Genomic DNA, 21,974 nt, shown 5'->3' with positions numbered 1-21,974 from the left:
ACATCTCGTGACGGACCATGTTGACGGCTTCCGTAGAATTACTAGCGGTATAAAGTCTGCCGGACATTAATAATGTTTAAAGAATGTTTGCCCATCAGGATCTAACTACTATCATTAATGCTTTTATCCTTGCATTCTGCTATAACGTAAAGACTACAATGTCTTACCGACACGAGCGGCTCTCGAATCCGAACGTGAGACTCTTATTCCTTGATGGTCGTAGCAACTAGCAACTATACTGTATGGAGTTCAAGATAACAGGCAGCTACCTAACCTACCTCCTGGGTAGTCTTAGGGCTCCCGCTGTATTCTGAATTACTATATTAAATGAATTATGCTGCGAGTAAAGTTGCGTATAGTTTAATCTTCGCCTATCATACTAGTACCACGCATCCTAATTACACCTACTAAGGCAAATGCAATACCATGAAACCTGACGGCAATAAATGCCAATGCACCGAGTCTAGTGCTCTAAATCCAATTAGAATCGAGACAGTAACACGATACTACATGCCGTTTGTCGTTGCTGCTGGGGCGGCTACAACATATAATCTCTTTCTGTATAGGTCGCAACTCTGCTCTGGTTAGATTCTTGTGGCTACCTAGTAACAGAAAAGAACACGAAAATTAAGTACAGAGATATATGCGGCTCAATGTTAGTAGCAGCTTACCTTTCAGTTGCGTAGGTATCTACCTCGGTAGGTACCCATCATCCAAGGTGGCTTCCCATGAGTCTCCCCACCGTAGAAAAGAGTAGGAGCAAGACCTATCATGATCTTCAATATTGTCGGTGCGTACATTTAAAACTCCAACTCGTGATAGGTTATATCACCATAGAGGCAGAAACCCTCTATCAGCTGACGTTCGTGCATGGAAGAGGTCCTATTGCCTAGTGTGCCTCGAGAGCCACCTGTATTGCTGGTTATTAGTCGAGCTGTGTGCGAATTCGAATAAAGCAGGCGGCCTTGGATATGAATTGGAAACTCGTTCGACGGCGAGCGCAAATAGTAAAATATATCTGGAACAACGTCGATGATCTCTACGATAAGTGTTCGCACCCTAGAAACAAGATCGACACGACTGAGAGGCCATAAATATTTATCTGCTAGATCCCCCACATAATCCACACCCTTTTCAGCGGCTACGATGCCCATCCGTCGACCTCTGGCCGGTAGCAGCAGAGCTATAATCTGGAGAAATTGCAGGTTGAGCCTGTCCTTAACGGTACTAAAAGGGCGAAGCGGGGGTTGGACGTAGCGGGTCAGGCGACATTTATCGTCAAATGTTATTTCAAGGGACCGCAGATGTCGTATCGCCTCAATGGGTATGGTGCTAAGGAATTCACATCCCGGATATTGTTTAGGGGGTGCCACTGCATTGCCTATGAAGGTGGACGGGCGGATGTGGTAACAAAAGGTCCGGACGACAAAGTGATTATGAGCAAAGAAAACAGCCTCGGCATCCTCTCGAAAAGCCCGACTAACGAGAAAGAAAGCAGTAGGGGGAGCCCAGCATTGACAGAGAGGCGAATAGGCAGCGTGACGTCGGGAGCAGAAGCATCCAGTATAGGTCTGATCGCCCGCCGTGCTACGTCTTTCGCAATCATAAAATTGGCAGGCGTAATGGAAACATCGCCAACAGTGCGACTCGGGCCCATAACGTACCCTACTATCGCCATGAGGACATGTCAGGCAACTTTGGCCGGCGTCCCTGCTTAGCACGCAAGCTCGGTGGTCGTTTGGGTGGCAATACGGAGGACCGTACTTACGAGAGTCACACTCTCTAAAGGTATAATATCCCGCCCCTGGATTCCATCGGATCTTATTGAAGGGCGTCACAAGATCTGTATACTCCAGGATCTTGATGCGTATCTCGGGTGGGAGGCGCAGAAAGTGAAACGTGGACGGCGGTGCTAGGCCGACGGCACGTTCAGCGGCACTCCAGGCGAGCTGACGAAATTGACGGTCAGGTCTGCACCCTAGCCGAATATGACATCTCCTTAGGACAGGGAGTTGTTGAAGAGGTGCTAGTATGAGACTCGCAGCATTCACCCGTCCAGGCTCACAGTCGCAGATGAGTGCCAATTCCAACCGCTTGGGTTTAATGTAAGGAGCAATATGGCCTATCGCAGCTTTCCACTGAGATATAAGGGGGTCGGATTCTTTCAGGCCTTCACTATCATACCCCCAATACCTCTGTCCGCAGTGCGTAGTACCAGCAACGTTCAAGTGAACTTTTAGGGAGGTGAGATATGAAAGGGAAGATTTGCTGAGCCTTATAAGAGGGCCCAAGTTGTGGGTGACTATGGTATTAGCGGAGTATAGATGCGAGGATACTTCAACGTGAATAGCTCGACAGACGAGCAAGAGATTGAGTACGGCGTCAAGTTCCTGGTGCGTTCCACTATAGGGACTACGGCTGGACCGGGGGGTGTCTAGATACAGAAAAGTGCTTGTAGGTAGACCTACGTAACGGTAGACTAGGTGCCGAATTGTATAGGGAAGGTTGATAAACTTGGATGTCTCGCCAGTCGGGGAAGACGGCGACAACATGGCGCGGGAGGGAAGAGAGGGAGAGGGAGAGAGAGAGAGAAAGGGAGAAAATAAAAAAAGAATACACTTTTGAGGTTATTTTAATCTTGATACGTTGTAATAATGATCGATATCGTTGATACCTCGGGTGGAGGGGTAAGGCAAGGAAAGGGCATGACCAGCTGAGAGAGAGGTACCGTATACCTTAACAGTATAGGTACCTAATCTAATTATATTCTACCTAGGTACCTCATATATATGTATTAGGCCTTTACTTTATACGTCTTAGGTACCCTACGTGGTTGTACATTTAATTATACCCAATATGTAACCCGCGCGGTGGAGAATCCCTCCGCTCATGCGCCTAATAGACGCGTGGTTGTTTCCTTGTTTCGGTTCCTTAACGTCAGAAATGCTTAAATCGTACTAAGAATTTAGCGGTAGCACATCTTTTCTTTTGGGATGCCTGGATAGGTACAATACCCAGCCTAAGGTACCTAACCTTATCCACATATGCGGATACCGTAAAATATCGTGTAACCTATCAAATAGAATATAAAGCAATTCTAACCCGTACTTGTTATACCTTTTAGAAGAGAACATTTATATCAGGTACCAATTTAAAATCAGGTATCTTACCTAGATATTATCTTATAGCATCCAAATTGTAGAATACCGTACCCGATCCAAGTACACGGTATTTAGTATCTACCCTGGTAGGTACCTATATTTACTAATCCTAATGTGGCTTAACAGGTATTGCGGAGGTACCTCTTCATTGCCTACATGTACATCGTATATCTCCATATACTATGCCAATATACATGTATGCATTAACTTCCCTAAACTCAAGCTCTCTCAACCACTTACACGCGCAAACATCTTCCATATCGTACCCACGACACTGGGCTATCCTCAAATATCCTACAGAATGGCATCGTCCGATCCGAATCCTAGCAAACGGAAAGTGCTAGAGAAATCCATATCGCCTCCGCCTCTAAAGCGTAAAACCCAAAGTAACATATCAAGTTCGTGTGTGGCCTATGTGCATCCCGATCAAACGCATCCTTTTGATGCTGGTGCTAATTATATTACTACTGCTAGAAAATGCCGTGGCTGCTTTCTTCACCCCGACGTCTCAGAAACCAAAGGACCGGACGACCTGGACCGAGCGCGCGCCCGATAGTAGCGATTCGTCGCCAACTTTACTTGTTGGCCGGTATGAGCCTGAGAAGGTAGAGGAGTCCGCTCGGAGGAAAAGAAGGAAGATAGCCGCGTTCGATATGGTATGGGCCGACTCTCTCTCCCACTCCCACTCCCACTCCCACTCCCACTCCCACTCCCCCTCTCTCTCTCCTTCGTCCGGGTTTGACGAATACCAATCATGCTCAAGGTTGACGGTTAGCTCAGGATTCAACGCTTATAACCACGGTATCAGGCAAGAAATTTACGGACGACCCCAACGATTGGAAGTGGTGGGCCCCAGACGTGCCGTCTCGGTTACGGAAGCTATACGAAGAAGAGTACGCGCATAAGACTTGATTACCTGGAAACTATACTGTTCTACGGTCATTAGCACCACGTCGGACTTGTCACGCTTACACGTCTTAGCTACCAGGTCGTGATTTTAAGCAACCAAGCCGGGCTGACATTACACCCGGATCCCAAATCTAAAGCGCCGAAGGCTGGCAGCAAAGCCAGAGTCGATAATTTCAAACAAAAGTCCAGCGCGGTGCTCGCCCAACTCGATTTGCCCACCGCTATATACGCTGCTACGGGTCACGACGAATTCCGCAAGCCGCGCACCGGCATGTGGTCCGAAGTCTGTCGTGATTACGGCCTACGCGACGACGAGATCGATCTTGCGAGTAGCATATTTGTGGGCGACGCAGGTGGCCGCACAGCGCAACTGAAAGACAGTGGGAGAGGTACAGCCGCCGCGAAAGATTTCAGTTGTTCGGATCGAAATTTCGCACATAACGTCGGCATCGCCTACCTGACCCCAGAAGAGTTCTTCCTCGGCGAGCCGCCGCGAGAATTTACAAGAGATTTTGACCTCGCTTCTTTCCCGTACTCCGATACGGAGAGCACTGGTGACCATGGGGGTAACGAAGTACTGTTCGAGAAACTTAATAAACAGGATATTGTCCTCTTCTGCGGACCCCCTGGCGCTGGAAAAAGCACGTTCTACTGGCGGAACTTGAAGCCTCTAGGTTACGAACGCGTTAATCAGGATGTACTGAAAAGCCGTGCCAAGTGCTTCAAGGCTGCTGGGGATCTTCTCAGCCAAGGGAGCTCAGTAGCGATCGGTAAGAAATTTCCCCTCTCATGTCATATAACCCTATCGTCTTCCGCCTGTTTATCCGCTGCAAATTGTCTAGAAATGTTGCATGCTAAGAAAAAATCCCAAGATAATACGAACGCCGATGCGGACGGTAGGAAGGAATGGGTCGAATTCGCACGGAAGCACAACGTGCCCATTCGTTGCGTCTGGTTCAAAGTCCCTAAGGCGCTCTGCGAGCATAATGATATAGTCCGGGCCCTCAACAAGCCGGTACGTGTATATTTGCATTGGCATACTTCGTAAACATGCAGCGCGTAGAAACACGTCAATTATTGCTAACGAACTACCACTTCCAGATGAATCCCGAAGCCCGCACAGCACTGCCTCGTCTCGCGTTTAATGGATACTTCTCTCGCTTCAAGGAGCCCGAAGCTAAAGAAGGGTTTCAAGACATAGTCGAGGTCGATTTCAAATTCCGCGGCACGAAAGAGGAGTATGCTATTTGGGGACGTTACTGGCGATGAGGCGAAAATATTCCTCCTTAACTCTTAATGTAGTAACAGGTACCTAGTACGACCCTAGCTGAGACGAAAAGGCCGGGAGTGCTGAAGACTATTTGAATCGCGACGATATTTTTGTAGCTTCTGGCTCATGATTTTAAGTACAACTTTCATTCCCAGTGGCCCGTTTTTCAGACAAGTGATCTACATTCCGATACAATTGATGGAACCGGGTAATTTACATAATCATCCCACCGCATCTTGTCTCTCAGTAACAGCGTACATATGACACCATAAGAAAAAGAGGGCAGCTTTATCCTCCGTACAACCTCGGGGTATCCTGTTTCTTACGAACTGCCATCTCGGCTATCATTGCCCCTTTCTTCTACAACCCACATAATAAACACAGAAGCGCCAAACTCATGCTAAACCCTTTATGACAACGACTGCACAGAAACAGAGCAATTTAACGAGCCTCCAATGCTGGGAATGAATAGCTGTTGAGCCCTCCCTCGCTTTTCCAAAGCCAGTGACATGTTACATAGAATATAGAAGCCCCTCATTCAGCTGATGGATAACCAGTGTGTTAGTTGATCCACTCGAATCTTTCGTCACACCGAGGAAGTTGTGGCTCAGCGCTTTTCAGGTCGTTCATTATCAAACGGCACCAAAACATAACCCGCCGGTAGTAAAGCATACGGCCTTCCAGCCGTTCTGCTCCAACACTGAGATCACGGCAAGTCAGACGTCGTATATTTGTTACACTTGTACGGCTGTAACCGCCTTTTGCGCCCACCGCGACGGGGCGGAAACTCAACCGAATAGAGCAGCGCCGCCGGTCTCAATGGCCTCGATCTCGGCTGCGGTGAGGGGGACGCGGCGGAAGCGCTCGGGAAGCTCGTTGCGGTCGAAGTACACGCCCTTCGAAGGTTCAACGGGGCCCAGATGAGCGGCGGATTGGGCGCCAATGCTACCAGCGGCGCCGATAGTCTTACGTAGAGGACCATGCTGCTGGGCGTGGTCGCGATACGAGGAGAAAGACGAGTGGGAGTTGCCGTTGCTAAAGCCAGACGGGAGGGCACCGCTGGGGGAAGCAGGGTGCGGTTGCGGGGTGTGATCTACATTTTCTGCGGGAGAGGAATTCGGGTTAGCGAGGTTATCCAGTAGAAGAACGGCGGATAGAGCTAAGGTTCGCCTCGATATTGGATTGTAGAGGACATACTAGGCACGGATCGCTTGCCGATAAATCGGATCAAGGGAGTGCGCTCGGCGTGGGCTGCTGCCTGGCGTAGAACTCGTGTGGCATACATTGCGATTGGGACTGGAAATATAGAAGGCTGATTTTGAAGGTAGGTGGTTTAATTGAGGGAAATTTGGCGTTGATAAGAGGAAAAAAATGCCTTCCCCTCCGCGTTATAAATTAATAGAAGAGATAATTTTATCTCGGCAGAGCGCGGACTTTGTGTTGGGACTCCGGAGAGTGAAAATGTAAAGGTTCGACAGAGCTAGTAGAGCAATGCAATGGGAGATAATATCGAATACGGCAGAGTGTTGGATGATTATGTTTCTTTTCTAGGTACTTGCTTTTCAAATAGAAAACATAGAGATCGAAAGATCGAACAGTGAAGAAAACAATGAAGTGATATGGAAGTTCGAGCCTTGATATTTCCGAGTTCTTAGTCCAACTTAAGTTGTGGGATGGGACTGGTTAGGTACCCCGACTAGATCAGCGCCTAGTGTGTTAGCGCGATGTATGCAATACAATACAGTGAATTTTACTGCAGTAAACAAGCTGCAAGTCGCTGTGATTGTAAGTGCCCATACGCCCATAAGTCCTGCTATCGTACCACTTCCGGAGCTATCGGTGGAGACCGATCTTCGTATGGCCACCTGGGCAGGTAAATTACAGCGATTTTCGGACTCTTTTAGTTTTCATGTCCAAATCCAATTGCCAATTGCCAATTGCATTTCAAAGCGCTTTTCTTTTTTTTCTTTCTAATTCCTAATCTCGGGGTGAGATCTTTCCACGGATACGGTTGCCACCCACCTATTGGGTTTGCAGGGGTGGTTTCAATGAACATTAGGTACCTAGGTACCTATTCTTCTGTACGGGGTATCGAGATACCTATCCCACTCGTTCGTGGCGCCGAGTTTACAAGAACCAATTAACATTTTTTTTTTTTTTTTCGCTCTCCCGTCACGGAAGAGAAGTCGTACAAACACGTCACGTAGACACCCGTATAATCCTACGAACAAGATTATATCATAGGTATATTAAGGTTAGGTGCAAGTCGATACGCTCTTTGTCTAGGATGGCACAGATCTATAAGGGTTCATAACACGAGCCCCTCCATAAGATCCGAATATACCTAGATGCTAAAAGTCCGTGACGTAGCTACTCAATACTCTCGAGACAAGAGCATACAAAGCCGTCTTGCTTGTGAGTTTTCACATTCGTAATTAGCATTTTCAAATACCCAAAGCCACAATGCAATCAACTGCAACGCATCGTCACGCATACTTGGTGCCCAAAATTGGCTGACAATATATGCACATGTACATGAGCTGCAAGCCTAGGACCCTATCCTCGTGGGTAACTCCGGAACCGCGGGGGCGTCTGCCCACACTGGAGACGTGTTGCATTCGGCGTTCCTGGGGTTTCGAAGCTTGAGCCAATGCTCTTCGGACCTCCCCCATTCGTCCGTCGAGACATCGGCGATAACGTCTAAACTTCGAAGTGGTCCCATTCAAAGTGTTCAAGCTTTACATGTGTCATATGATATATGTAATTCCTTTACCCTTCCCACTCAGACCACATATTGGAGGAATAGGTATTGCATGTCATGCTATGTGCCTTTTAAGATATCCTTTCTGATATCCCCGCTGCATGACACGCCCTTGGATGACCCGACATCTCATTTCACGTGTCTTGGTTATGCTTATCCGCTGCATGTTCGTGCGGAACTGACGTGACCAAGAGCTAAACTGACGAAATATCTAGATGCTGCTAAGTTATAACCAATGCTAGAGCCATCAGTGACTAACCTAGTAGACATCAACTAGTTAATTCGAATTTTAACCCTTGCTGAACAGAGGCGAGCCTAAAACTAGCTTCTCCGAAACCATCGGAAGAGCTCGTTGGATGGCTCAACTTCAAATCATCATCTTCTACCGCCTGAAAACTCGTTCAAGGTTTGGCGCATAGCAGACTCGGGCTGGTTTGCATAAACCCGACCGCCAACTCCGTTAACGATATGAGTAATCTCACTACCGGACACTCCGTTCAACCACACAATGGTCATGTGATGCAACCTGACGCCCTCGGTTTCCGGAACTTCGATGGCGTTCTCCAGCTTTGTAGGTGAATCCCGGAAGTAAGAGTAGATGCCTAGCCCCCATGCTTCGTGGTTAGTAACGTCATCAGCAACTTTGTACGAGGCGAACCCATTAGCCTTCCCGTCTTTACTCATCCAGGACTCTTGGTTCGGTGGATCATAAGGAATCTCTGATTGATAAAAGTAGAGTCGGCCATTGTTTCCGTTCCAGACCGTCTGAAATTTTTTGTGGTGCTCGTTGAATAGACCGTATATAGTAACGTCGTCGCCGTTAACCACCACGCCGTTGCTCGTGGGATTAACGTCCCAGGCTGCGCCGTCGCCGTGATCCGCGCGCCACAGCCACAACTGGTCACCGACGACGTTACGGCTGTTGATCGTAATACCAACCTCATTTCTGCTGTGGCCGGCCGTCCGTATCGTCAAGTCGTAGAGGAACGTCGGGTTTGACCCGTGATTGGCCGAACTATTCGACGGCCCGACCTCAACGAGGGTAGGTGAACTGATCTCGCCTGCGTCAATTATGAGACCCGCAAGTGTCACACCGTCCACGTCTTCAACAGCTAGGGCCGGTTGGCCGCAGACTGGGATAAGCGAGGGTAGACCTAGCCCGAGGACGATAGTACCCGACCGCGAAACGCGTAAGGCGCTGTCGAGTTTGTAAATACCTGGAGTAAAGATGATGTGCTTCCCGGAATCCAAGGCCGAGTTGATACTTGCGGCACTGGACGTGAAGGGTTGGGCAATGTAGAATCGATCAATAGGGATAGACACGCCAGGAGTTGTGGACCCATTCGCCCAGCTGGGCCCTTTTGTGTTAGTTTGCAACGCAGGTACGAAAACTTCATAGTTTCCCTGGGCAGTGATATAAAGGAAAGGCTTCTCCCTGATGATCGGTGTTTGGTCCACAGTAGTATATGCGGAAGCTGGGAAGTTATCTTGGCTGGGCGCATTGGAGTCGCCTACGAATACCATGTTCCACACGGCGTTGGCCCAGCTGCCATATTGATTATTCCGCGATAGCCATTGCTGCTGCGAGCCGGGAAGTACCTGGTTGTCGACTACCGAATCGGCCATGAACCCTCCCGAAGCCCAACCTCCGGCTCCCGTGCCCGGGTCGACCTGAAATAGCCAAAGGCCATTAGAGCTCCGCACATGCATACGTCGAAGAGGCGCGGCTTGTGACACGGCAATCGTCGTAGTATGATTGGTTGCCGCCGAGGCGTTTACGGAAAAATTCTCGAATGCTCGCCAAAAGTTGCATGTAGCGTTGCGGTTCGGCATCCAGTAAGCTGGCACATTGGCACCGCCGTCGATCAAGACATCGTCCGGATTTTGACCGAGCCCCGCAACCTGAGTGTAGAAGCCCACGTCGAATAATATCTTGTAGATACCTGGCTTGAAAAGAAGTGCGTATCTCTCCGTGCCGAACTCGTTAGCTTCCATCTGCTTGAATATGGCCGTTACTTTATCTTGAACGTCAGCTGCTGGCATCGCCGGATCGAAGACGTACACGTTGGGGCCGAAGACAGTCGTATTTGCCGTGGAAACACCGCCGTTGTCAACCATAACGGGAACTATCCGTCTAGGAAGTGAAGAGGAATCAATATCATTCCAATAATTTTCTTCTACCAGCCGTATATTCTCCGTGGTGCACTCTCTAACCCCCCTCTCTTCTACTCTCGTATGACTAGTCATCACGGACGCTTCATCCGCCTGGCCTGTTTGAGCGTGCGGGTGCTCGTAGCGACATAACTCCCTCTTCACGAGACATCCCTCGACTGCCCATCTAGGCACAGCTTCTTCGTAGACGACATTCTTCTCGCGACGCATCATCTCCACCAGTTCTTCGCAAGCCTTGTTACGTATATCGCTTTGATCAAAAAGCGTACCTGCAAGCGCATTGATGCAGTTCGGTACCGCATGACCAGAACGCCGCCAAAGCAGATAGTTGAGGGCTTCCTCGATGCTTGGCACGGTAAAAAACCGTGCGTCAAAATAAACGGTACCAAGCAACTCGACCCCGCCTTGAAGTCGACCTCCGAGATCTGGGGTTAAGAAAGCTGAAAGGTGCGCATTGAATCGTACGCTGCAATAACCAGCAGCCAGAGCAGCGAGCTTCTGTACAGGTCGGGCAAAGAGCTCGGAGTTGCCTTTAGGAAACACCAAAGTGATTTCGTCGGATTGTGTGTAGGCGACGGTAGAATTAGGGAACATGTTTAGTAAAAGGTCAGAGCAAGTAGCGACCATGGCATCATGGATGCGTTGGTCGAAAGGCCCCTGGAAGCATGTTTGGGCCGCGAGGCGTGAGAAGCAGTGGCCATCCAGATGCAGAACGATCGGAGATGAGATCGGCAACTTCGAATCGAATACAGATTCATATTGCATCATTCGATCTTGGAGTGACATTTTAGTACATATAGTAGGTACTCGAGAATCATAAAGGAGCAGTAAATTGTTGCGAGCGTTAGATAGAACGGCAAAGTGTAAAAAAGTACCTACTATGCAGGTACAGGTATTAGCAAAGGATGTTAAGCGGTGATGTTAATTTCGGCCAGTTCTAGGTCCAGCCGACAGACCCACTGAAGTCCGGGCCGGTCCGAGCATATTATTCTATGTCCGTTTCACGGAAAGCCTACCTACCTGTACCTAACCTAATTACTTAACGATCTTTTAAAAATTACTTGGTAGGTCTAGGTACCTATAATCTTCCTTGTCGAGGGCTGCGGTTGCCGGAACGGTCCAATATCATTAACAAACGTGGAAATCTATGAGGCTTAAAAAGTACAAGAAGAGTTGGCACGAAAATGATATTGAGAAGTTAAGGCTTCAGCATTACTAGCAGTTAGGCACCTAGTTATTACTTTGATCGTTGCGAAATGTCGAACACAGGTATGTTTTAGAACGGTTCGTCCACCTCAGGGCACTCAAAATTGGTATAGCCGTGGCAACTCAAGAAGCCATTTTTCACGTATAGCAGGTTGTCTGAATCGAAAGTCAATAATCTTGCCTTGCTTCACCAATAGCAACCTGCTTTACAGCAAAACTTACCTAGTTGAACCGCACTCTCCTGCGTCCCTCCACCGTTGTGATCGCCTCTTCCACAGGTACAAGCTAACATATCCGCTCCGTGGGAGATGTAGAGAACACACCTTTCGCAGGAAGCCAAGAAGTTTCCCATCTTCCGAGGAAGTATATTTCCCCCATCGTTGGCATAACACCTTTATAGTTAGTATATATAATACTGCGCATCCCGCAGGATATTTCAGAGCGACGTATTATACTTACATGCTAAGGTCCAGAAAGGAGCAGCGTGACGCATGAGCGTCATTATACCTGCCGCTACAGACACCTCGAAGATAGTAAATCCCTGGCCTAGCTTGAGACTCCACCAGCCCCAAGCTGTTGCTGCTGCACTGGAGGCGGAAATCTTTGATGGGGGTGTTATTATCGATGCTGGAAGCGGATTTGACGAAAGAGATGGGGGACGATGTTTTTGGGTCGTCGGGATAAGGCGCAAAAGACATAGTTGGGAAGTGAGAGAACGACTCAGTCGGTAGCCCGGTTTGGCTTGTATTCGGATAAGGAGTGAAGGGCTCGCTCGTGGTCCCACCCGAAGCCTCGCCAAGGGTAGGGTGGCCTTCATGGACCTCAGCCGGCGCACAAATCAGAATGACGACGAAAGATGCGAGGATAACCCAACAGGTACTAAGCTGCATCTTGAAGTAGACGACGACTAAGTTAAATCGTACTTAGAATCTGTCGATCACGATTGACGCGTCAGATAATTACTAACCGCAAGTAAGCCTGCGAACCGGAATAACGAGAAGTGTACGTAGGTAGTAACTGCGTTGAATGATTTTGGTTTCGTTATATAGGTAGGTAGTTTCTGTGAGGGGCGGAGAGAGTTGTTTTTGACAGTAAGGGACTGGCAGAAATGTACGTGATTACCTTGTTGGTGTTTCTCAGGACAACCCATTGTGTGCCTACCCAACCTAGGGCAAGCATCGCCAAGCGCATACCATGGTTACCTAGGCACCAACGCATGTTTGCATGTATGTAGTTTGGTATTGACTACCTGCCTAGATATTACACAGGATATATCTTGTCACAGTACTGTCTGTGAGGGAGTCCCTATAAGTGGAGATAGCAACAGCAACCCCTCGAGTAGAGTGAGGTTCTAAATTGATTGTAACTTAAAGCGTATGAAGAAATTATAATCTTGCCAAATCAACTGATGAAAAGGGTGGTAACCCATAGAGAGATTATATCAGGTATTAGCTTATGATATATGTTAGGTTTCGGTAGACAAGATAGTTTTTAGGACGAGGAGAAAAGAGAAAAGGACAAGAGGTCCTTCATCTATGTATTTCACATACACCTGTGGCGCCCCACCAGGGGTTCACATGGTTGTACCGTGACAATAGAGAAGCGTTGCAAGATACGTAGGTATGATATATTTTTTACGTCGGTTTTATTTCAAATCGCGCAACTCACCAGCATGGTAACGGCTTTAGCGCTTTGCAAAAAGCTTTACCTAGCTTAGCCACAGAAAGGTATGACCAAAGACTTATATACTGGAAATACTCTTTTTCCTACCTGGTATTCCATCTAGAATCTGAACAAAAGAATGATGGACATCTTTTCCGTTTCAAGGAATGCTTTTTTTAATAGCCACATAGTATCAAGCGGGATTAGTTACCGGAGTTCTATCACGATCCCGCTAAACGAATTACACAACCTTACTAATATGTATTACGGAAAGTCAAGAATCTTTCGAGCTTTGAATCTCTCCTGTCACATTTGAGATAAGTACCAAGCAAGGTCACAGGCATACCTAGAGCAATATGGCACACGAACACAACGTGACTCTTACGTCATCTATTAGTCTAAAACTGCTATATGTACATTTAATGCCATTCCGAAGACTCTATGACCCCATCCTCTACTCCCTGGCTCTATCATGACATCTATTTGCTAATTTCTACCCCCCCTTTCACGTTTAATAGCTTACGAATGTCTCCGTATATTGCGAACTGTCCAGCCGTTAAAGTCCCTACCATGAAGAGACGGGCACCAATACCGCTGTAGGAGCCGCGGAGACCAAGTTCCTTGGCAATCTTAATCAAACGGCTGGTTGTGCTCTCGCCGGGGAGACCCTTGGTCTTGTTAATCTTGGACAGCATGGTGTCGGCGGGCTGGGAGACGATAGCGGCAGCGAAACCGGCCATCAGACCGGATCCCAGGTTGACGGTGGTTTGCGCGCCGTCGGACAACGTGTTCTTGGGATATCGTCGGTAGACAGCCTCAGCAACCTTCTCATAAACGACGAACTTGGCCATGGTGTAAGGAACCCTGCGAAAGTCGAGTTAACTGTGTCCGAGTAGACTCGGGTAGGAAATGAGGTGGGAAGACACTTACTGCTTGAATAGGATGGGACCGAAGCCGGCATAGAAAGCACCGATACCCTCCTGCGAGAGGATCTTGCTGAAACCGCTCACGAGGCCGCTGGCGTAAGTCGGCTCGGAGACGAGACGGATACGGGTGGCCTCGAGAGGGCAGAGGGCAATGTCGGCGAAGAATTCGGCGAAGGCGGACGACACGAGGTAAACGCCGGTTCGATATTGCGAGGCATTCTCGAGGCCGATAAGGTTGATGGCCTGCTGCTTGAAGAATTCGTATCCACCAAACTTGAAGGCCCCCTGGAGGAAGTAACCGGCAAAGGTAGGACCGGCACCGGTCAGAAGGGCGCCGGCACCCTCATTTGCGACGACCTGACGGATGCCGCCAAAGAGACCTCGGTTGTACGTAGCGGGGTCAAGCTGGATTCTGGTCTTGACGCTGTATGCAATTCGTATTAGCCGAGAATGCTTATACAAGTAAACAAAGCCGGAATGCAGCAAGACGAACTACGGGTTGACCGTGACGGGCCCGAGGTAGATTACACAAGGGGGAAATAAACATAACACCTACACATCGATGGGGGTGAGCGCGCCGTGGGTGACGGAGCAGCAAATAGCACCGGCAAGGGCGAACTTGGAGTAGAGAGAAATCCCGCTATCCTGAGCGGGCGTATTAACAGCTTTCGCGGCAGCCATTGTGGTTATTGGGCAGGGAAGCGAAAATAGGAAAGAAGGGAATCAGATTGAGAGGAGAGTAGAACGGCGCGCGAAAGAGGCCCAATTGGTTATACCTTCGGCAAGGACTTGTGCTGTTTTGAGGCTTTTTAAGAGGAAGGACCGGAAAGAAGCCGTCGTAGGTGTTTCCTTCCAAAAAAAAAAAAAAAAGAATTGAACAATTTGGCCGGAAGATGGCGGAAAGAGTGGGGCGGCACAACGGAGAAAATCTATTAAAGCGGTTTAACAGGTACCTACTTGTTATCTGATACCTCTTATCAATTATATGTGGCCCCGAGGCTAGGATGCCTCCATTTCATTATTATTTTACGTTATCCGTCTTCCGGCTTACAACCCCCAGGGTCATGTAAAAGAACTGACACCCACTCCTTTACCCAGACAGTCCACCTCGCCGTGCCATGATGAAAAGCGCCAACAATGCGCTGTGGGAGCTGGATCTGTAATGGCCCCCCAATTAGCACTAGAATATAGGGGGTGCTAAGTGGAAGTTCGGGCTCTTGCGCTACCCGAAGGGTAGCCTCATGTTTTAGTTACAACCATCATACTACTATGTAACACTTCAACAGCCAACAGCCAACAGCCAACAGCCTTACGTGCCCCTCACCGTGCTACAGCGGAAGCTTAAGAATAGCGACTGGCAACATCACCAGCTCCGCCCTAACGAATACCACGACGTATGTCGGATGCACTGCACAATCCTCTGCCCCCAACATCCGGCGATCATATTGGGCCTGAGGTAGGCTGGCGTGTATAGGCGTGAATATGTCTTACTCCAATAAAGGTGACCAGCAATATTAAGGTTGGGCATTCCTACAAGCGTCGTTATTTCATTCCTTTCTTTTGGGGTGTTGTTAGAGCTTCACCTTCAAGTTTGCGATCGGTATAATCATTACAATCTCATTTCTTGCTGCAATGTTTGGTACTCTCAGACAGAAGAATTCAAGCAATGAGCCATATTCATTGGAGTTTACCACTGCTCCTTTCCACCAGCAGCGCCAGGGGCCGATAACTCGAAATGCCTGCTCCGATGTCGAATGAGAAAGGTAAGATCCATATATCCACATATGGACGTACATTCACACAGAGAATTCAATTACCCGATCCCGTTAACAATTTCGTTCTCTAACGAGATTTTCAACATTTGCAGGCGAAATGTACCGGCGAAGAATATGGCTGCCAGCGTTGCCTTGCTCAGAACATTGAGTGCTGTTATCCGAATACTCAAAGCAATAGACTTAGAATCAATAGTATGACGACAAGCTGCGACTCGCGGTCGGAGGTCGGGAAAGATGGCCCAACTGTAGATGAACTCTACGCATCACCCGAAGCCTTAAACGGCAGGCTAACGACCGATTCTGAGAGATCAGGCATTGTTTCAGAAGCACCTAGCTTGGAATCCGGCATTATGACGCCCCCGACTAGTGATAGTCAGTATTTCCACTCAGACTTCGACTTTACTGTTGAGTCCTTCTTCGAGGATATCCCCGGTGTAGAAGAGGACCTAGGAATATTCACATCAAAAATGATAACTTCCGAGGTGCCATCCGACTTTGATTTGCAAACACTGGTCTCGGATTCTAGAGGTGCTGCCGATATAGCTAGCAGGGCGACTGAAACATTTTCCACCCAAAAAGCCAACACTAGGTGTTTGTGTTTCCTTCAAGCGATCCACACACACGAAGCTATTGAGGTTAATCTAGTGTTTGCCTTGCAGCATCAGAGTGGAACGGCGGCAAACCTCTTACGGCATCAAAAGAAATGTTTGAGAGAATGCGAAGATCTCCTTGACTGTCAGTCCTGTCGGACAAAGTCAGATTACGTTATGCTTATTTTGTCTATGTGTGACAAGATCGCACGTAACCTAGAGAAGGCATTCGTCATGATGCTTCCAACATGTCAAGAGCGCGATACCAGCTACAGAAAGCGTGGGAATTCGCGCGTATCATTCATGGACTCACACCAGGAGAAATTAACTTTTTCTCACTCTCAAGGCCATCAAACTTCACTGCATGCTCAAACTCCGCAAGACCCTGGACAATACTTAATGAGCACCCGGAATGGAAGTTGTAACCGGCACCCGCCGGAGCATCTGCAGATTGGCCGGGAGAATCATGATCGAGATCCAGAGCGTAAGAATACTTTACAAATAGGGCTTTGGCAACTTGACGGTGATGACGAACTCCAGGTTTTAAATAGCTTGTTCACGGCACGCATTGATAGGCTACGTTCCTTGCTCACCACCCTGGGAAACCTGGTTAATAACTACGATTGGCCAGCCCACGAAAGACTTGTCGATGACATACGGAGACGTCTCACAGAATCTTTCTGTATAGCCTAACATTTCATAGAGTGGTTTCTCCATGCTTTCCTTTTATATATGGTGCACGCCTAAATTCCAACCCCGTGGTTGCAAAGTTAATCTAAGGGTTACACAGACTGTGCCGCGCTGCTCACTTATCATTTTCAAATCTACATTCGTTGTTCTGTAGGGAAACATATGTTATATGCTTCAACAAACACATTTGGGTATGGTGATCATGTTTACGAATAACTTCAGGAGCGAAACCACGAAAGTAGTAATAACAAACTTCATTCAGGTGGCGTGAGCCCCTCATCAACCAATCGCACGAATAGTCTTTATAGCAGATGCTGCAGCGCTCTGCTCAGAATCTTGTTAGTCAAGAAGTTGTCCAAAATTAATCCATAATCTGTTTCTTTTTCTCTTACTGTGCCTAGGAACCGTGCTATAACACTCCCGCGCCTTTGTCGTAGTATGCTCCGATCAAATCCGCGGCATGCTGTAGCAAGCTTATATCCTTAAATACCTACCTGTATCTTACCAATGAAGTCGTATAAATCGATGTAAATCGTCAACATCGAGAGGAACTGGAAGACTTTACCATCGAGGAGTTCGTGGAATAGCTGTGACCTTGCAGTACTTTTAATCGCTGAAAGTAGCTGCCGCTGCTTTTGAATTTTGTCACGGCTTGAATCTCAACCGCTTTTCATCACCCCAGATGCCGGCTTGTAGGTAACCACAAAGTCATCCCTATGCTGAACTTGGCTTGACATTTCTACCTCTTGTTCCTCATCCGTGGAATGGATAGGATCAGAGGACGCCAATGCCGTATGCGTCACGTCATCCGATCTATATGGAAATGGAGTGTGAGGTCCAGCTTCTAGATTGCGATATTGCGAACCGGATGACGATGTTGAACCCTTCCTTGATCTTTCAAAGGTGAGAAGTCGTACCACTGAGTTGCTAATGGTACGGACGACTGGTATCTCCCCAAGGACCACAGAGCGCAATGCCGGCACACAACTTATGATGATAATGAGAGTTTGTTCGATAGCAGACCATAGTATGACCAAGCTGGAGCTATATTGAGTTTTTGCAACTGCCGTTGTCACGGGCTTCATAACAGATCCTACGAAACTGATAAGTGATAGACTCATCAGAATGGCTAGCCCAATCTTTCTTCGCGAGGGCATATTGAGTTTCCAGATGATAAAAATGGGGAAGAACACGTAGGAGAGGTCAGAGAATGCGAATAATGCTGTGAGGATGTGATCAGTATCAATTTGCAAGGAAATAGCTGGGGATGCCTACACTGAGATATATTGATGACGATGTCGTTGAGAGTGCCGTCCCTCACCACCGTCGGGGCAACGGCCGGATTCCAAAGGGCTTCGACCGGCTGAATTTGAGTCCATGTGGTTATGATTGTCATAGCCCCAGCAATAGTCTGAAGGGCAGTAAAGATGATTAAAAACCACTTGAACCATTCCCTGCTACCAAAGATACGAATAAGTAACATGGCGGCCGAGATCCTCGCAACAATGGAGACCAGAATGGCAGGAGTTGTAGATATCCAGAACCATTTGATGATATATCGATGTTGCTCCTCAGTTAAGTCTTCGTCCTTCATTCCGCCGCCCCATCTTAATGCCTCGGTGACGAAGCCCATGAATAGAACTTGGAGAACCTGCAAAATCATGTTGGGTTATCTAAATCTGTCCGTTGCAATAGATGGTATGATACGTACCACTGCGACCGATATCAAAAAGTCATCCATACCCAGCTTAGACGGTCGGCGATGGCGAACAATAAGTCTTGCTACGACGCAAATGAAACAGAGAGACGTCAGTGTCCATGACACGCCTGCGATAGTTGGACCACGGCCGGGATCAGTGGTGCTGCCGGAATGTAGAGAAGACGACATGTTTTCTGTGAATATGATTTTCGAGTAGAGGCAATGAATTGTCGGTTACTCCGAGCTGAGAGATTCTGTTGTAAAATGATATAGAAGGTTGGCAATTCGACCTTGACCACAACTATTGAACATAGACTGAGAAGCGAGCCGAGTAAAGGGGGGAGGAGCGAGCCAGTGGTAAGCAAGGGAGATGGTTAACTTACATTCAGCTCGAACATGCATGCAACCTCGGCACCCAAGTACGAAAGCTGTGAGTTCTTTTGCCAGTCTATTCGTTGGTTACCTAATGTACTATCTCCTGTCATATATGCAGCAAATATGCACATCCCTACAGTTATACTGCCAGAAAAGCCGGCGGCCATCAAGAAAGAAGCGCCAAGACTGATCACCCAATCATTCTATCTGTTGGTACCATTGTGTGTACTTTTCCAATTAGATTCAGAGCGGACAACCGAAAATGGAAGTCCGTCAACATACATATGATAGGGCAATATGATAGGTGAAAAATAACAATATCATATGTACCTCGAGTGACAAGAGACTCGCTTCTTATAGCCTCTAGATGACAGTGAGCCGCTGCCAAGTCCTGCACATTACAAGATTCGCCACAACTTTCAATTATACTACCTAAAAATGCCATCGCTCAAGATGTTTGGCGTAGAATCTCCCAGCCAACCACAGTTAATTCTAGCTCTTTCCGGTATTTTTGGGGCGTATGTATTGAGCATTCTTCACTTTTATCTCCGTGGCAGTAATGCCCCTTTAGTTGGACGAAGATTCTTCTTTGAACCTGAATGGCTCGTCGGGGTTCGTTTCATACACAATAGTGCCCAAATGATCCAATATGGATATGACAAGGTGCCTAGAATTGTTCCGGGAAAGAAATAATTTGGATAAGCTCACACGTAGTAGTATAAGAACACCGTCTTCAAAGTACGACGCAACGATGGAATCATTTTTGTTATCCCAAACAGCAATTTGGAACGGCTCCGGAACATGCCTGAGGAGAAGATCAACGGCCTTGAAGCGCATATTAAAAATCTTTTCGGTCCATACTCAACCACGGAGATGATGCTGGAGAGTGATTTGCCTACACGCGTGATCCAGCAAAAGTTGACGCCGAACCTGTTGGCTGCTGTCCCCAAAATGAAGGATGAACTTGAGTATGCGTTGGAAGTTGAAGTTCCTAACTGCCAGGGTAAGGACCGAATGCACCACTCTCCCCACTCTCCAAGTCTTTTGCTTACTGTCGGAACGTAAAGATGAATGGGTATCGGTGCAAGTATTCGATCTCCTGTGCCGGATTATCGCTCGGGTTTCTGCTCGTGTCTTCCTTGGTCTTGTCATCTGTCGTAACGAGCGATGGTTTGAAATATGCATGCGCTACACGGAAAATGTGCATTTGCTAGTAATGACCATGCGAATGGTACCTTCATATATGCATTGGTTTATAGCACCTCTTATTCCTGCTTTTTGGCGTGTGCGGTCGATCCTCAAGGAGGGCAAGCGTTTCATAAGCCCCCTCGTTCAAGAGCGTCGTGCAGCAGAGGCCGAGAATAGACAGGGCTATAAGCAAGATAACGATCTTCTACAGTGGATGATGGATTTGGGATACCCCAACGAGGCCCTCCCAGATAAATTGGCACACAGACAGCTCCTCATGAGTCTTGCTACTACTCATACAACCGGCATGGCGGCAGCTCATGTTATGTATGACCTTTGTGCTTATCCTGGATATCTCGAACAGATCCGAGAGGAGTTGCTTTCAGTATTGAGGAGTCATGGCGGCTGGCATAAATCTATTATCCCTAAAATGCGAAAACTAGACAGCTTTATGAAGGAGTCGCAACGACTCAACCCGCCAGCCTTGAGTGAGTTATATACAATTTGGCTACAACCTTATGGACGGTAGACTGATCTATAACGAATTAGTCGCATTTAACCGTATCGCGCGGGTTCCGCTTGAACTTTCCGACGGTACTAAACTACCGCCTGGTACGCACTTCTGCATGGCCTCAAACGCTATCTCTCGTGATGTCGCACATCTTCCAGGAGGTGGAAGCCCGGACGCTTTTGATCCATTCCGGTGGCAACGATTACGAGATGATCCGTCAGATCCCGAAAACGTTCATCGGTATCAGTTCTCAACGACCGACAGTACTAGTCTCCACTTCGGCCACGGGAAATTTGCATGCCCCGGCCGATTCTTCGCTAGCCAACTGATCAAGATGATACTCGGTCATATATTGTTGCGCTATGATTTGAAGTACCCCGAGGGCCAGGGAAGGCCTCGCAACTTGGTATTTGACGAGAATATTTATCCAGACCCAAAGGCGAGAATGCTCATGCGGCGACGTAAACTATCTATCGATGAACCATTCTGCTAGACCCCGAAGATTGCCAAAAGAGAAAGAGACAAAAACAAAGATATATGGAAAAGAATGACAAGGCCCTACTGTAGCATGGGTTGACATACCAAACTAAAGTGACACGAGTGGTAGACTTGGAAAGGGGGAAGCATAGGTACCTAGGTAGATATAAACATGAGGCCACCCTCCGGGTAGCACAAGAGCCCAAACTTTCACTCGTGTCAGGAGTCTCACTTGAGACTCCTTGGAACAAAGGAGTTATTCTGTATATAGCTTCGGCTTAAAAGCAACTGTAGTTAGAGTTCCTTGCAGAACAACTTCGTTGTTTTACCTACCTCATGCTCTACGACGTGACAACTTGGTTCCCCTTAACCACGGGTGTTTAGCTACAGCCGTTTTAGCTAAAGCTTACCTCGTACGGATCCTCGAGCCACGACATACTCACCGAACACCTGCTACTATTACAATGGCTAAATACATTAGCGAAATGGATGATGGCTCTCCGTAGCTATTGTAATGGTACGGTGCGTACCTTTCCGAAAAGGTTATGGAAGTAGGCAAATTATCCTAAGCTCATAAACCCTAGGGATACATGGATGAGCTT

General features: G+C 47.8%; 9 protein-coding genes across 9 annotated transcripts; 3 read left to right on the top strand and 6 right to left on the bottom strand.

Annotated features, from left to right (window-relative positions):
• Window positions 1-216: 216 nt before the first annotated feature.
• Window positions 217-2,729, bottom strand: F4812DRAFT_412256 (uncharacterized protein). The gene is made up of 2 exons (XM_047932700.1): window positions 672-2,729; window positions 217-575 (listed from the first exon to the last, which is right to left on the bottom strand). The coding sequence occupies exon 1, from the start codon at window positions 2,550-2,552 to the stop codon at window positions 801-803; it is 1,752 nt and encodes a 583-aa protein (XP_047793309.1). The 5' UTR covers window positions 2,553-2,729; the 3' UTR covers window positions 217-575; window positions 672-800.
• A 614-nt stretch (window positions 2,730-3,343) lies between these two features.
• F4812DRAFT_467215 (PNK3P-domain-containing protein) lies at window positions 3,344-5,693 on the top strand (the record flags this gene model as incomplete). Its single annotated transcript, XM_047938625.1, has 7 exons — window positions 3,344-3,357; window positions 3,462-3,559; window positions 3,636-3,817; window positions 3,942-4,054; window positions 4,143-4,840; window positions 4,943-5,085; window positions 5,172-5,693. 7 exons carry the CDS (start codon window positions 3,344-3,346, stop codon window positions 5,337-5,339), a joined length of 1,416 nt encoding a protein of 471 aa, XP_047793308.1. The 3' UTR covers window positions 5,340-5,693.
• F4812DRAFT_161630 (uncharacterized protein) lies at window positions 5,624-6,846 on the bottom strand. The gene is made up of 2 exons (XM_047929833.1): window positions 6,538-6,846; window positions 5,624-6,442 (listed from the first exon to the last, which is right to left on the bottom strand). The coding sequence occupies exons 1-2, from the start codon at window positions 6,623-6,625 to the stop codon at window positions 6,129-6,131; spliced, it is 402 nt and encodes a 133-aa protein (XP_047793307.1). The 5' UTR covers window positions 6,626-6,846; the 3' UTR covers window positions 5,624-6,128.
• A 1,398-nt stretch (window positions 6,847-8,244) lies between these two features.
• Window positions 8,245-11,641, bottom strand: F4812DRAFT_161689 (glycoside hydrolase family 55 protein). Its single transcript, XM_047929834.1, has one exon. It carries the CDS (start codon window positions 11,057-11,059, stop codon window positions 8,477-8,479), a length of 2,583 nt encoding a protein of 860 aa, XP_047793306.1. The 5' UTR covers window positions 11,060-11,641; the 3' UTR covers window positions 8,245-8,476.
• On the bottom strand, window positions 11,153-13,091 carry F4812DRAFT_412242 (uncharacterized protein). The gene is made up of 3 exons (XM_047932699.1): window positions 11,939-13,091; window positions 11,702-11,871; window positions 11,153-11,635 (listed from the first exon to the last, which is right to left on the bottom strand). Exons 1-3 carry the CDS (start codon window positions 12,367-12,369, stop codon window positions 11,550-11,552), a joined length of 687 nt encoding a protein of 228 aa, XP_047793305.1. The 5' UTR covers window positions 12,370-13,091; the 3' UTR covers window positions 11,153-11,549.
• Window positions 13,092-13,538: 447 nt separating this feature from the next.
• F4812DRAFT_161579 (mitochondrial phosphate carrier protein Mir1) lies at window positions 13,539-15,392 on the bottom strand. The gene is made up of 3 exons (XM_047929832.1): window positions 14,624-15,392; window positions 14,072-14,491; window positions 13,539-14,005 (listed from the first exon to the last, which is right to left on the bottom strand). Exons 1-3 carry the CDS (start codon window positions 14,746-14,748, stop codon window positions 13,621-13,623), a joined length of 930 nt encoding a protein of 309 aa, XP_047793304.1. The 5' UTR covers window positions 14,749-15,392; the 3' UTR covers window positions 13,539-13,620.
• Window positions 15,393-16,036: 644 nt separating this feature from the next.
• F4812DRAFT_455099 (uncharacterized protein) lies at window positions 16,037-17,125 on the top strand (the record flags this gene model as incomplete). Its single annotated transcript, XM_047936767.1, has 1 exon — window positions 16,037-17,125. The coding sequence occupies one exon, from the start codon at window positions 16,037-16,039 to the stop codon at window positions 17,123-17,125; it is 1,089 nt and encodes a 362-aa protein (XP_047793303.1).
• A 656-nt stretch (window positions 17,126-17,781) lies between these two features.
• Window positions 17,782-19,010, bottom strand: F4812DRAFT_455098 (uncharacterized protein; the record flags this gene model as incomplete). The annotated part of the gene is made up of 3 exons (XM_047936766.1): window positions 17,782-18,344; window positions 18,398-18,773; window positions 18,834-19,010. The coding sequence occupies 3 exons, from the start codon at window positions 19,008-19,010 to the stop codon at window positions 17,782-17,784; spliced, it is 1,116 nt and encodes a 371-aa protein (XP_047793302.1).
• A 576-nt stretch (window positions 19,011-19,586) lies between these two features.
• On the top strand, window positions 19,587-21,672 carry F4812DRAFT_412229 (cytochrome P450). The gene is made up of 4 exons (XM_047932698.1): window positions 19,587-19,859; window positions 19,914-20,199; window positions 20,264-20,872; window positions 20,934-21,672. Exons 1-4 carry the CDS (start codon window positions 19,635-19,637, stop codon window positions 21,386-21,388), a joined length of 1,575 nt encoding a protein of 524 aa, XP_047793301.1. The 5' UTR covers window positions 19,587-19,634; the 3' UTR covers window positions 21,389-21,672.
• Window positions 21,673-21,974: the final 302 nt, after the last annotated feature.

The sequence above is a fragment of the Daldinia caldariorum genome (assembly GCF_022478825.1).
Source record: "Daldinia caldariorum strain CBS 122874 unplaced genomic scaffold F4812scaffold_2, whole genome shotgun sequence".
In the NCBI taxonomy this organism is placed as follows: Eukaryota; Fungi; Ascomycota; class Sordariomycetes; order Xylariales; family Hypoxylaceae; genus Daldinia; species Daldinia caldariorum.
This window is presented reverse-complemented; position numbering and strand designations above follow the sequence as displayed.

Coding starts and splice junctions, on each gene's coding strand:
- F4812DRAFT_412256 (XM_047932700.1), bottom strand. CDS start 2,552: ATGTTGTCGCCGTCTTCCCCGACTGGCGAGACATCCAAGTTTATCAAC.
- F4812DRAFT_161630 (XM_047929833.1), bottom strand. CDS start 6,625: ATGTATGCCACACGAGTTCTACGCCAGGCAGCAGCCCACGCCGAGCGC. Junction 6,443..6,537: donor CGGCAAGCGATCCGTGCCTA/GTATGTCCTCTA, acceptor CCTCTCCCGCAG/AAAATGTAGATCACACCCCG.
- F4812DRAFT_161689 (XM_047929834.1), bottom strand. CDS start 11,059: ATGTCACTCCAAGATCGAATGATGCAATATGAATCTGTATTCGATTCG.
- F4812DRAFT_412242 (XM_047932699.1), bottom strand. CDS start 12,369: ATGCAGCTTAGTACCTGTTGGGTTATCCTCGCATCTTTCGTCGTCATT. Junction 11,872..11,938: donor TCCTTTCTGGACCTTAGCAT/GTAAGTATAATA, acceptor CTAACTATAAAG/GTGTTATGCCAACGATGGGG. Junction 11,636..11,701: donor GGAGAGTGCGGTTCAACTAG/GTAAGTTTTGCT, acceptor CTTTCGATTCAG/ACAACCTGCTATACGTGAAA.
- F4812DRAFT_161579 (XM_047929832.1), bottom strand. CDS start 14,748: ATGGCTGCCGCGAAAGCTGTTAATACGCCCGCTCAGGATAGCGGGATT. Junction 14,492..14,623: donor GCGCTCACCCCCATCGATGT/GTAGGTGTTATG, acceptor AATTGCATACAG/CGTCAAGACCAGAATCCAGC. Junction 14,006..14,071: donor GGTCCCATCCTATTCAAGCA/GTAAGTGTCTTC, acceptor CGACTTTCGCAG/GGTTCCTTACACCATGGCCA.
- F4812DRAFT_412229 (XM_047932698.1), top strand. CDS start 19,635: ATGCCATCGCTCAAGATGTTTGGCGTAGAATCTCCCAGCCAACCACAG. Junction 20,200..20,263: donor TGAAGTTCCTAACTGCCAGG/GTAAGGACCGAA, acceptor CGGAACGTAAAG/ATGAATGGGTATCGGTGCAA. Junction 20,873..20,933: donor ACTCAACCCGCCAGCCTTGA/GTGAGTTATATA, acceptor ATAACGAATTAG/TCGCATTTAACCGTATCGCG.